At 40.1% G+C, this 13,354-nt stretch overlaps 1 protein-coding gene across 1 annotated transcript in view; it reads left to right on the forward strand.

Moving 5' to 3' along the window:
• Positions 1-13,354, forward strand: part of urod (uroporphyrinogen decarboxylase) — a 50,151-nt gene that overhangs the window by 12,973 nt on the left and 23,824 nt on the right. Inside the window, exon 7 of the mRNA XM_073062896.1 lies at positions 6,437-6,574. Within this exon, the coding sequence (XP_072918997.1) occupies positions 6,437-6,574 (138 nt within the window). The remainder of the gene's footprint in view (positions 1-6,436; positions 6,575-13,354) is intronic.

Here is a 13,354-nt window from a genome sequence, read left to right on the forward strand (position 1 = left end):
CTATTGCTTCCAACCTGTAAGTTAGGAATGGGGTGCTCAGTGCTATTGAACTTTGAACTTCATAAAGGTAGGCCTGGCAATATCTAAAATTCACCACTGGATGGCAGCACTTACACACAGTCTTGAATGTTGTGCATGTTCAGCTGATAGGTTAAAGAAGCAATGCTACAATTGATAGGCTATAGATGAACGAAGATTGTGTGACAATGAGTCTCCATTTGGGAGGTAACATTGTTGAGCACCAGTGGAGTTTTCATGGTTCCTTCATAATCCTCAATCAATAAACAGCATCTGTGGGGAAGGAAAAGGCATTGTTGAGTTCTTTTTTTTTATTATTTATAGTTTGGTACCTCACCATTATTGGACACCTTTTGTTCAAAATGTTATACTATGGCCATTTACTGGGGTAATAACTTCAGTCCATACAACTATCTTCCTCAGGAAATTTGATGGCTGAGATATTAATCACAATGTTACTATGCCCTGAGACAGGCCCATTTGGAACGTGAGAGAAAAATAGTGTGTACATTTTGCATATCCTCTTTAAGAAGCTGTGTTACTTGCAACAGTCAATATTACTGCAATCCTGTCAGCAACAATCTCATTTCTGCATTGTTGATGTAATGGATTTGAATTTGTAGGTATTGCTTTATTGAGCGAATGCACTTCATTCAAATAATGAAAGTGAACTTTGCATAGCTGCATATGGATTGCTTAAGAGACTGGTTTAGCAACTGTTAACTGTTTTTTTAATCGCCTATCTGTGAGAATGATTTGATGCCTTTGGAATTAACAGTGAAAGGGTGACTAGGGTCACCTATGTGTGGAGCTGCAAGAGAAGATGAGGTATTTAGGGTCTATTTCTCTTTGGTGTTTGCTAAGGAGAGTAATACAGATGTCAGAGAAATGAGGGTAATAAGTTGTAAAGTTTTGGATCAAAAGTCTATTATGAGGAAGGAGGTATTTACAGCCTTGAAGCACGTTAAGGTGATAATCTCTATGGCCTGACCAAGTGCAGGGAAGAAATTATGGAGGCTTTTGTAGAGATTTGTTTCTTCATTAGCCACTGGTGAAATCCAGAAGACTGGGGGGATGGCTAATGATGTTCCATTGTTCAAGAAGGATAGCAAGGACAAGCTGGTGAGCCTGATTTCAGTTGTAGGGAAGTTACTGGAGGAGATTCTGAGGGACAAGATCCACCATCACTTGGGTAGACAAGGTCTTATCATGAATAGTCAGCATGGTTTTGTGTATAGAAGGTCTTGTCTGACAAATCTTGAAGTGTTTCAACTGAGGGGATGGGTGAAGGTAGGGTGGTGGATATCATCAGTGTTGACTGTAGTAAGGCCTTTGATAAGGTCCCACATGTCATGCTGATGTGGAAGGTTAGAATGTATGGGATTCAGGGGGAGCTTGCAAAGTGGGTCTATAATTGGCTAGATGATTTGAAGCAGAGTGTGATGTTTGAAGGCTGATTCAGACTGGAGTTCTGTGACTAGTGGGTGCTCCAGAAGTCAGTATTGGGGCTTCTGTTATTCATTATTTATCTAAATGATTTGGATGGAAATGGAACAAGGCAGGATTGGGAAGTTTGCTGATGATACAGAATTGAGGGGGTCATGATGATAAGTGAAGCAGATTATAATGAATGTCAGAAATCTTGATCAGTTAGGGAGATGAGCTGAGAAATGACAAATGGATAAGTGTGAGGTGAAGCATTTTGGACAGTCAAGTCAGGGTAGGACTTGTGTAGTGAATGGCAGAGCAGAGTGCTGTCAATCAAAAATGCCACCAAGTGGACAAGGTGATGAAGATGTTTAGCCTGTTAGTCTTTATTAATTCGGCCATCAAGTTCAGGAGTAGGGGAATGTGTTGTAGTTGTGAAGTCTTGGTGAAGCAGCATTTGGTGTATTGTGTACAGTTTCTGTTGTAGGAAAGACTTTGTCGTGCTGGAGAGGGGGCAGCAGAGAGTTGCAAGGATCTTGCCTGGACTAGAGGGCTTGAGTTATAGGGAGCGATTGGCCACATTGGATCTTAATTCGCTGGAGTCTCGTAGAATGATGAGTGGCCTTGTAGACGTTTATAAAATTATGACGGGCATGAATAAGGTGGACAGTCACAGTCTTCAGCATTGAGTCTAAAACTAGAGGGTACAGATGCAAGATTAAAGGGTAGAGACTTGCCTGAGAGCTGAGAAGGTAGTGCGTAGCTAGAACAAGCAGCCAGCAGCAGTGGTTGAGGAAGATACAGTTTGCACATTTATGCAGCATATGGATAGGCACACGGAGGTTGGGGCTTGGTATGTTATGGGCCAAGCATTGGCAACTGAGACCAGTAGGAAGGAAAGACCAGTTGAACCAAAGGGTCTGTTTCCATGCTGTATAACTCTAATTCTGATCTTTTCGGCTGTATTATTATATTGCCATAAGTTCTATGGGCAAGTGACTTGATGGATATAACTCTCTTGTAATCTGGGTTTCATGGCACCATTGTCAATCTACTTGACAGCCTCAGACAATAGATCAAAACTGGAATAAGATCTAGAGGAATATCTCCTGCTTCATTGACAGGAGGTGCCTTGTTTTTTGGTTTGGACAGCTTTCCAAGTTGTTTTGAGGTTTTAACTGTGAGGAATTGTCTTGACACTTTTTTAAAAACACTGGTCACAACTGGATTTTTGATTCCAGTTCAGGATGCTGGAGTTCAGCCAAGATGTGAAGGTGCAGTAAAGGATTTTGTTAAACAATTCCAACAGTGAAGCTCTTTGTGGATAGACTGGAGAAATTGAGCTGTTCTTGGTGCAGAGGGGGTTGAGGTTGAGGGGTCCTGATGAAAGTAATGAGGGCCTAAACAGGGTTAAAGGAGAGAAGCCACTGTCATTAGCAAAGGGCTCAAAACTCTGGATATGGCTAAAACCACAAAAGAGACACCTTTTTCTGACAAATGGTTAGTGTCTGGAGTGTGTGTAAATGGACTACATTCCAGGGTTCTGAAAGAGGTAGCTAAAGAGACTGTGGAGGCATTAGTAATAAGCTTCCAAAAATCACAAGATTCTGTTCTGGTTGCAGAGGACTGTGAAATTGCAAATGTCACTCTATTCTTTAAGAAGAGATGGAGGCAGAAGAAAGGAATTTATAGGCCAGTTAGTCTGACTTCGGTGGTTGAAAAGATGAAGTCTATTATTATGAGGTTTTGGAGGCGCATGACAAAATAGCCCAAAGTCAGCATGGTTTAATTGTTGTTCCTTTTGACGCCTTGCGGTGCATCGGGTAACATTTTTGCCACTTCTGTGGCATTTGACTCTGTTTTTAACATTCAACCGAGCATGGATGGGAAAGTGTGTAAGGAGCTGGCTGGACTTGAACTCGGGACCATTCGCCTTGTCTGATGACTACACCACTAACCGGCTATGGTTTTGTTAAGGGGAGATCTTGCCTGACAAATCTGTTGGAACTCTTTGAGGAAATAATAGGTAGGATAGACAAAGGAAAATCAGTAGGTGTTATTTATTTGGATTTTCAGAAGACAAGGTGTTGCATATCAGGGTGCTTAACAAGATAAGAGCCCATGCTATTAAAGGAAAGATGCTAGCATGGATAGAAGATTGGCAGACTGGCAGGAGGCAAAGAGGGGGAATAAAAGGAGCCTTTTCTGGTTGGCTGTCGGTGGCTAGTGGTGTTCCGCTATGGCTTTTTGGCCAAGATTGTGGACAATATTAAAAATAGGTGGAGGGGCAGGTTGTGTTGAGTAAGCAGGGTGTCTGCAAAGGGACACATTGGGACAATGGGCAATGAAGTAGCAAATGGAATATAGTGTAGAAGAGTGTATGGTCATATACTTCAGTAGAAGGAATAAAGATGTGGACTATTTTCTAAATGGATAGAAAATTCAAAAATCAGAGATGCAGTGGGACTTGGCAGTCTGAGTGCAGGATTCCCTAAAGGTTAACTTGCAGGTTGAGTTGGTATTTAAGAAGGCAAATGCAAAGTTAGCATTCCCTTCAAAAGGACTAGAATACAAAAGCAAGGATGTAATATTACGGCTGTATGGGGCATTGGTCAGACCACACTTGCAGTATTGAGAGCAGTTTTGGGTCACTTATCAAAGAAAATTAGTGCTTGCATTGGAGAGAGTCATGATAATGATTGCAGGAATGAAAGGGTTAATATATGAGCATTTGATGGCTCTACGTCTGAACTCACTGGAGTATAGAAGAATGGTTGTCATTGAAACCTATTGAATATTGAAAGACCTAGATAGAGTGGATGTGGAGAGGATGTTTCCTTTACTGGGGGAGAGTAGGACTAGAAGACACAGGTTCAGAATAGAGGGACATCTGTTTAGAACACAGATGTGGAAAAATAATTTTAGGGAGAGGGTGGTGAATCTATGGAATTTATTACCACAGACAGATGTGCAGTCCAAGTCACTGGGTATGTTTAAGATGAAGGTTGATAGGTTCTTGATTAAACAGGATGTCAAAGGGTGAAGGCAGGAGGATGAAGTTGAGACTCAACTTGAGAGAGATAGTAAATCAGCTATGATGGAATGGTGGAGCAGATTTGATGGGCCAAATAGCCTAATTCTGCTCCAGTGTCTTAAGCCTGATTTATACTTCTGCGTCACATCTACGCCATAGGTACAGTGTACCCTACGCTGTAGGGTGACATACACCTCCCCAAAAAAGTAACTCGCGCCTCACGGCGACGCAGACTGCAACAACTGTGATTGGTGTACTTGGTAGCATCGCATTTCCGGTCGCTTCTTCTCCGCCATGCCTGTACACCAATGCAAAACAGATGAACCAAATCATCAAATCTACCTGCCAACATGCAAAAATGTTTGAAATGCATTTCCTCGTCCACGTCTCTCACAAAGAAACTCAACACAGTGGCATAGAAACCCCACCGCCAGCTAGCGTTTTGGCGCACACCAGCACATGCTCGCTACGGCGTAGAGCCTACGCAGACGTATAAAGCAGGCCTACCGTGTAGGCTACGGCATAGCCCATACGCAAAAGTATAAATCGGCCTTTATGGTCTTATGGAATGCACTGCTGGTAACTCATTCAATTGGATCATTCAAAAGTGAGCTGCAAAAGAGGATTGAATTGTTAGGGCAATGAAAACGGGGTAAGGGAACAAGATTAGCACTATGGATCTTGCTTAGAACCATTATAGACTCTAACCAAATAGCCTTCCTGCCATGCGATAACAGCTCTGTGATTACTTGCTGAGATGAATTGCAAGGCTGCGATTTGGAAGAGGCAATGAGTTTCCCCAATGATATAGTTTTCAAGTACAATAGGTTCCCAGTTTATATATGAGCAGCCCAGCTATCACATGTCCACCAACCAAAGTGATAGCTTCATAAACAGGGCTCCCGTGACCTGATGAAAGGTTTCTGCCTGAACCATCAACTCTGCACTCTTTTCCATAGATGCTGCCTGACCTGCTGAGTTCCTCTACCATTTTGTGTACATTACTCTGAATTTCCTGGAGTGGCGACATGGAGATATATCTCAGCCATGGGAGGTGTAGGGCACTGCTTCCCTTTGCTAGCCTGCAGGTCACCCTGAGGCGAGGTGTAGCACCTATTTAGCCTCCCCCCCCACCCCCACAATGAGCATCACGTGAAGCCATGGCAGGTGGTGGATGGTCATATGAGCAGCTGGTGCAGATCACTAATCCTGGTTATGTGCCCACTGATGCCAAGCAGACAATCTCTGAAAATGATCAATAATGGCTGGGGTGACCTGTTTTGTAAAGACTCTGCCCAGAAGAAGGCAGTGGCAAACCACTTCTGTAGAATTTGCCAAGACCAATCATGGTCATAGACCATGATCACCCATGTCATAGGACACAGCACATAATGATGATAATGACTCTGGATTTCCAGCATCTGCAGAATCTCTTGTTTTTGATTTAAGATTATTTTCCAACTGGCAGAACCAGAAGTTTATAGGAGCTAGCATTGACCCCTTGTCAGTACTATTAGTTGCTATCAGTTCTGTCTTGGTAGTGGCTCCTCAGAAGCTGCCCCAGTGCCTTCAGAACAAAGGAAGAAAAATTAGCCATGACTTCTGCATCAAATTTACACTGATTCCTACAGGAAAGTGCATGTGTGTGAGCATTTTTTATAAGAATAAAACTGTGCTTGATTGTGTCAAATGCTAACAGTATAAGAGGCATGATTCAAAATTGGACAATCAGCCCTTCAAGCCTGCCCCACCATTCAAACAAGATCATGTTGCCCTTTGAAAGCAGAATGAAAAATCTGTGGTTGATGTATATTGAAAATAAGATTAGATTATGGGTTAGTGAGGGCTGGTGACCTTGTACTAGAAAGAACTATGAATGAAATGTTGCATCAGAGCTCCTGATGTATTTTATTTCTCTCTTCCTTGAAATAATTTCCTTTTTTTTTTGTTTCACAGGCGCTGCAAGTGTTTGAATCTCATGCTGGCCATTTGGGATATGAGCAGTTCAGGGAATTTTCTCTCCCCTACCTCAGAGAAATTGCCCAACAAGTAAAGGAAAAACTAAAGGCCTCAGCAATAGATCAAGTGCCAATGGTAAGGTAGCTCATCTTTCTTGCAGTATCTTTGGAAGATGTTTATTTAGTAGTCTATTCTTTCTACATGACATTTAGTTAAAGCTCTATCTGGTCTTAAACAGTTTACTGTATTTATTTTGGGTTAGAAAACATTTACTTTTGTATCTTGGGTGCATACCAGATAAACCTTCAGAGTAATGTCATGGTCTCATTTCTTTCCCTTGTCTGTTTTGTTTTTGGAAGCTCTTTCAATTATTCTACATTACTGCACTTGTGAAAGCTTATATTCTTAGTCTAATCTTAGTTTTGGCATTTGATCTTTAAAACATTATAGATTATAATGGCCTGTAGTATTTGATCATTAATTCAATCTCCTGTAAGCCATTTTGTATACAATATAAATCATGGCTTTTAAGTCAACATTGGTATTAACTAACTTGCCCTCCCCCCATTGGTCTGTTTGGAATGAAAGATGAGAATGAAGAACAAAGTTACTCAACTGCATTATTGTTGCCTTATTAACTAAATGGGCCAATATGCAGAAATCAGAATCTTAAAGCCCTTCACTATGGTGCGCTATTAAAATGAAAGATTCAATTCTGAATGCTTAAATCTGCTCTTGTCTCTTTTTGCCTAGACAGCTACTTTTTTATTTCATTTAAAATTATAAAACACTATTAGTTAATCCCATGAGACAATGCGGAGTAATCTATCTTCTTTATTTGAAATTCCTCAGTAGTCGGCTTTTTTTTTCACTCTTCTATCATATCTTTACATATACATAAGGTGACCCCTACACCCTTTAAAAGAGTTTGGAGTTCCTCATTTAAATGAGAGCACCAGCATAAAAGTCGTAACAATATCAGAATCTCATCTGCACAGATGTGCTGTCACAGAAAAAAACAGCTGACACAACACTTCATGGAATTAAAAGTAAGTTTCTCTTTTAAATGAGGAAGGGAAAACACTTTCATGTAATAGAAAATAGGATTAAATTTGTATTTTAACATTAAATTCATATGTGAAAGACTTAATGAACAGACCTGCAGATCTGTAAATTCACTGGATTGACGAGCAACTGGAACACTGGGCATGTTTGCAGACTCAACAGGATTTCATGATGGGAAAGGAATTTTTTAAATGGCATTATGAAGACTTGAGACAGCAGAAAAAAAATTTCAGACTTCAAGTATGTTTCTTAATAATACCATCTGTGTTATGTACTGCAATTTTTAAAAATTGAAAATATTAGTTTTAATTTCCCCCTTGCCATGGAAAGTATTTCTTACCTTCCATCTATATACATTTATTTCTTTCCATGTCAACACAGAAATATCGGAATATTGAGAGAAAACAGCTGAGAAATTGTGGAGATGAAGTATTCCAGAGATTTTATTCTGGCTTTTGTTTTATTTTGTGCTCCTCTTCCCAAGCATCATTCCCTCTGTTAACAAAACTGACAAGCAACTTGTCCCAACCTTAGCATTTTTGTACATATGGACAATGTGCGTAAGTTGAAGGATGGTAAATGAATGGGGAAGGGAGTCTAAATTGAAAAGTCAGGTCAAGTCAAGTTTATTATCATTTAACTACAGTGGTGCTAGGAAGTTTGTGAACCATGTAGAATTTTCTTTATTTCTGCATAAAAGTAACCTAAAATATGATCATATCTTCATGTAAATCCTAAAACTACATAAAGAGAGCCCAATTAAATAAATAACACAAAAAATGTTCATTTATTTATTGAGAAAATTATCTAATATTACATGTATTTGTTGGAAAAAGTATGTGAAACTTGCTTTTGGTAACTGGTGTAACCTACTTGGACAGTAATAACTTCAAACAATTCCAGTAACTGTTGATCAGTCCTGCAAATCAGCTTGAAGGAATTTTAGGCCAGTCCTCCGTACAAAACTGCTTCAATTCTGGGATATTGATGGGCCTCCTTGCGTGAATTGCTTACTTCGGGACCTTCCACAATATTTCTATAGGATTAAGGTCAGGACTTTGACTTTGAATTTTCTTCCTTTTAAACTATTCTGTTGTTGATTTATTCTTGTATTTCGGATCATTGTCTTGTTGCATTATCCAACTTCTGTTAAGCTTCAGGTGATGGACTGCTGCCCTAACGTTCTTCTGTAAAATGTCTTGATACAATTTTGAGTTCATTGTTTCCTCAACAACCAAAGCTGAAAATATTAGCAAACTTAAATATGCTATTGGAGCTATGCTTAGCCTTGCAGTCATAAGTATAAAGCAAGTATAGCATTTGCCCATATACCCAGCTTGCTTCTTTTCAGTTGTTAAACTTGTTATAACTTCCAGCTTTTTGTTTTATTTGTCAAGTGTTTATTTGCTTTTCTGGATTTGTGAAGGGGAAATTATATTTGACCAATTTATTAGAGTCCTTTAAAGAAGTTGTATTTTGAAGATAAATAGGAGCTGGTAGATTTACTAAGATTTCTAGAAGGCATCTGATAAGATGTCACATTAATGGTTATTACAGAAAATAAGCTCACTGAGGCAATATTTTGGCAGGATAGGTTGGCTGGTAGGATAAATGTATATAAATGGGTCAATTTTGTAAAACGTAACAAGTGGTGTGCCGCAGGGATCTGTGCTGGTGATTGTTTTATTTTACAGTTTTTATATAAATGAATTGGCACATAAATGAAAATTGCTTAATTTGTTGATGACAAGGCTTCAAAGGGATACAGATAGGTTAAGCAGGTGCACAAAGAACTGACGAAGCGAGCACAATGTGGAAAATGTAAATTGTTCATTTGGAAGGCAAATTTAAAATGCAACACTTAAACTACAGAGCTCTGAAATCAAGGATCAACTTTATTTGCCGTGTACATTTGCATGTATAGGAATTTGCTGTGGTGTGTTGGCATGACAGGCAACAAAACAGTCAACAATTACAAAGAGTTATATAAAAATAAAGTTAGATATTAAACTATGGATATGAAATGAAATATACATAACTACCAGCAGTATTTACAATATGAATAGCATTATAAAAAGTGATCTGAATGTTTTTATAACAAATTACTCAGTCTGATGAACATTTGCCATCCTCTTTGATATCATTGGCCAGCTTACCTTCATATTTCATCTTTTCTCTCCTTATAGCTTTTTTAATATTCTCTTTTGTTGGTTTGTAAAAGCTTCCCAATCCTCTAACTTCCCATTAATTTAGAAATGGAATAAAATATACAGTATATCACTATCAGCAATGTTTGCAATGTGAATAACATTATTAAAAAGTGGTCTAAAGTGAATGCAGTGCAGTGATTGGGGTAATAGATAGTGGGAGGTCGGGAGCTTGTGGAAAAGGCAATTTGCTGGGTGGGTAGTTTCCACATGATTTCCTGCCTGCTTTGTCCTGGGCACATACTAGTACTGCAGTGATGGTAGATTGCAGCCAATGACATTTCCAGCTGACCTGACAGTTTGCTGTAGTTCTTGTATATTGTGAGACGATGCTGCACCAAACCAGATGGTGATGGCTGCTGTGTGGATGCTCTCTATGATGGCAGTGTAGATTTGTACCAGTTTGTTCTGGGGAAGACGGATTTTTAGAAGTACATGCTCTGCCAAGCCTTTTTGTTAATGAAGGAGATACAGTTCCACATGAGATCCTGTGAAATAATGATCCCCAGGAACCTGAATGTTGAAATGGTGCTGACAGAAGGGATGCTAATGATGAGTGAACGGAGCGGAGACACATTTCTCCTGAAGACGATATACACCTCCACAGTTGAGAGCATTCAGATCCAGGTTGTTGTGATTGCACCAGTACACTGACTTGTGTACTTCCTGGTGGTATTTGGCTATGTCGCCTCTGGTAATTAATTCAATGACAGTGGTGTCAAATACAGAGGAAACAGTCTTGCAGCATGATTCACAAAAAAAATGGCTACTCTACTTTTGAAAGGGGCAAGTTGTATCTGAGGAAAAATTGAAAAGGCAAGACTTTATTGACTGAAATATAAACAAGAAAGAAACGGCTTGATTGAAACATATGGGATCATGAGGGGATGGGTGGATGCATTGAGTATGTTTCCTCTTGTGGAGGTCACTGTTCAAGAGTGGCGGCAGAAATATGGAGTCATGAGTTTATGGAACACTCAAAGTTGAAGTAGGATCTCAATGTATAAATTAGAGTAAATATTTATTAGTAAGGGATTGAAGGTGACCACATTGAGGTTACAATCGGATTGCCCATGGTTTAATTCAATGCCAGAGCAAGTTCCAAGGGCCAAATGGCCTAATCCTACTGGTTTGAATGGTTTTTATAACAAATTACCCAGTCTGATAAGCTTGGATTGCTTTGCCTGAAAAGGTATTGGAAAAAGATTTAATGGCTGTCTTCAAATGTGAATTGGATAAATGCTACAAGGAACTGTAGTTGAGTGGATGGATCAGGAGTAATCCATGAATTAGCCTTGATGGAGTAAATAGCCTCTATCTTCTGCTGTGTTGTTCTATGAATGGCTGGTGGTTACTGATGGGTGGGGGGGGGGGGAACGTTTGGAATTAGGCAGGGTATGTATTGCTTTAATCTGTTGTGTTTCACCTTGAACAGGTCTTGGCTGAATAACCTGTTTTTTTTTCTGGGACTAGAAAATGATTACATTTTCCTTGCTCTCTATCTTGCTGTAATCTCAGACATACTCCTTGAACTTCAATGGCTGACAGAAATACGTTGCACAATAGGAGCATCCCTCCGAGACATAGTTGTAAGTCCAGCAGGCGTTTCAAGAGAAGGAAACATTTGCCATAGGGAGTTGATCAATTGAAGTGGTTGAAAGTTATGCTATGAGCTCTTCAAACATTGCGTAATGATTTTTGTTTTTGTGTATATGTGCCAAGCAATGGGCCTTGCTGCAGCTTTCATTTGAATGCTCCTTTGAGGACCAATGTTGTATATTTGAACCAAAAATAATATCTAAGCACTAGTTTTAGAAACCTTTTTAGGATGTATTCCACTGCAGACTTTCCTAGTAATCCAGCCCACAGAACGTCCTTGGTGCTTGCTGCAGTGACTTGCTGATCTACAAGTAATGAAGAATAACAATGCAGCAAAAATATATCTTTGACATAGAACAATTCAGCACGGTACTGAGCTTACCCTCCCACATGTTGTGTGGACCCTTTAACCTACTCCAAGATCAATCTAACCCTCCCCCCCCCCCCCCACATAGCCCACCATTTTACTTTCATCCATGTGCCTATCTAAGAGTACCTTAAATATCCCCTGTTGTATCTATCTCTACCATGACCCCTAGCAGCACATTCCACACACCTACCACTCTGTCTTTCTTAAAAACTTCTTCAGATGTTCCCCCCACCCCCCCCCCCCCCCACCCATGTTTACCTCCAAATACCTTAAAGTTATGTCGTCTCATATATCTATCTCTGCCCTTGGGGAAAATGTTTCTGACTGTCCACTTTATCATCTTATTATCTTGTACACCTCTTAATGGTCTTACAATCTTATCTTTTACACCTTTATCAAGTCACTTCTTTTCATCCTCCTCCTCTCTGAAGAGAAAAGCCCTAGTTTGCTCAATCTATCCTCATAAGACATGTTTTCTAATTCGGGCAGCGTTCTGGTAAATCTCTGCACCATCTCTAAAGCTTCAACATCCTTCCGATAAGGAGGTGACCAATACATCAAGTGTGCTTTAACCAGAATTTTATAAAGCTGCAACATTACCTCATGGCTCTTGGAAAGCAATCCCCTCCCCCTCCACTAATGAAGGCTAACACACCAAACACCATCTTAACGACCCTATAAACAAAGCCACTACTTTGAACAAACTATGGATGCAAACCCTCAGATCCCCCTGTTCCTCCACACTGTTAAGAATCCTGTCATTAACCCTATGCTCTGCTTTCGTTTGACCTTCCAAAGTGAATTATTTCACACTTTTCCAGATTGAAGTCCATCTGCCAATTCTCAGCCCAGCTCTGCATCCTTTCAATGTTCCTTTGTAACCTTCAACAACCTTCTGCACTATCCATAACCCTACCAACATTTGTGTCATCTGCAAACTTATCCCTTTCCACTTACTTATCCAAGTCATGTATAAAAATCCCGAACAGCAGGAGTCCCAGAACAGATCCCCGCGGAACACTGCTGGTCACTAACATCCAGGCAGAATACACTCCATCTGTGAGCAAGCCGTTCTGAATCCACACAACCAAGTTTCCCTGGATCCCATTCCTCCTAATTTTTTGAATCAGCCTACCATGGGGAGCCTTTTCAAATGCCTTACTAAAATCCATCTACAACACACCCACTGCTCTAACTTAATCAATTCTCTTCCATTCTCCATTAGCATTTTCTGTTAGATGCATATTACAAAAATGAGGTGTGTGACTCAACTTTCTGAATTGGCTTTCCAGAACAATTTGAAATGTGAGTTTTATACTCCTATGTATTACTGCAATTTATCCCCCCTCCAAACATAAAATAGCAAGATTTTGGCTTTGTTCTGTAATTTTTTTTTGTCACTTGCAAAAGTACCTCTTTGGACACTGCTGGGGGGCTGATACAAGAGGCGGGTGGGGGAAGGGTTGATGCTTTTGCTGTTGCTTGTGCGTGGGAGGGGCTTTGGGGTTCTGTTATTTCTATGAGATTTCTTGTATCGTGGATGTCTGTGAATGTCATGATGTATACTGTATACATTCTCTGATATTAAGTTGAACTATTTGACCTATCGGGGCACAGCAACAGCAGCCAGGCTAGTGGCGCTGTGTCTTGCTGGGGGGCTCAGCAGGGAAGGGT

Source organism: Hemitrygon akajei, chromosome 12 (genome assembly GCF_048418815.1).
Source record: "Hemitrygon akajei chromosome 12, sHemAka1.3, whole genome shotgun sequence".
NCBI lineage: Eukaryota > Metazoa > Chordata > Chondrichthyes > Myliobatiformes > Dasyatidae > Hemitrygon > Hemitrygon akajei.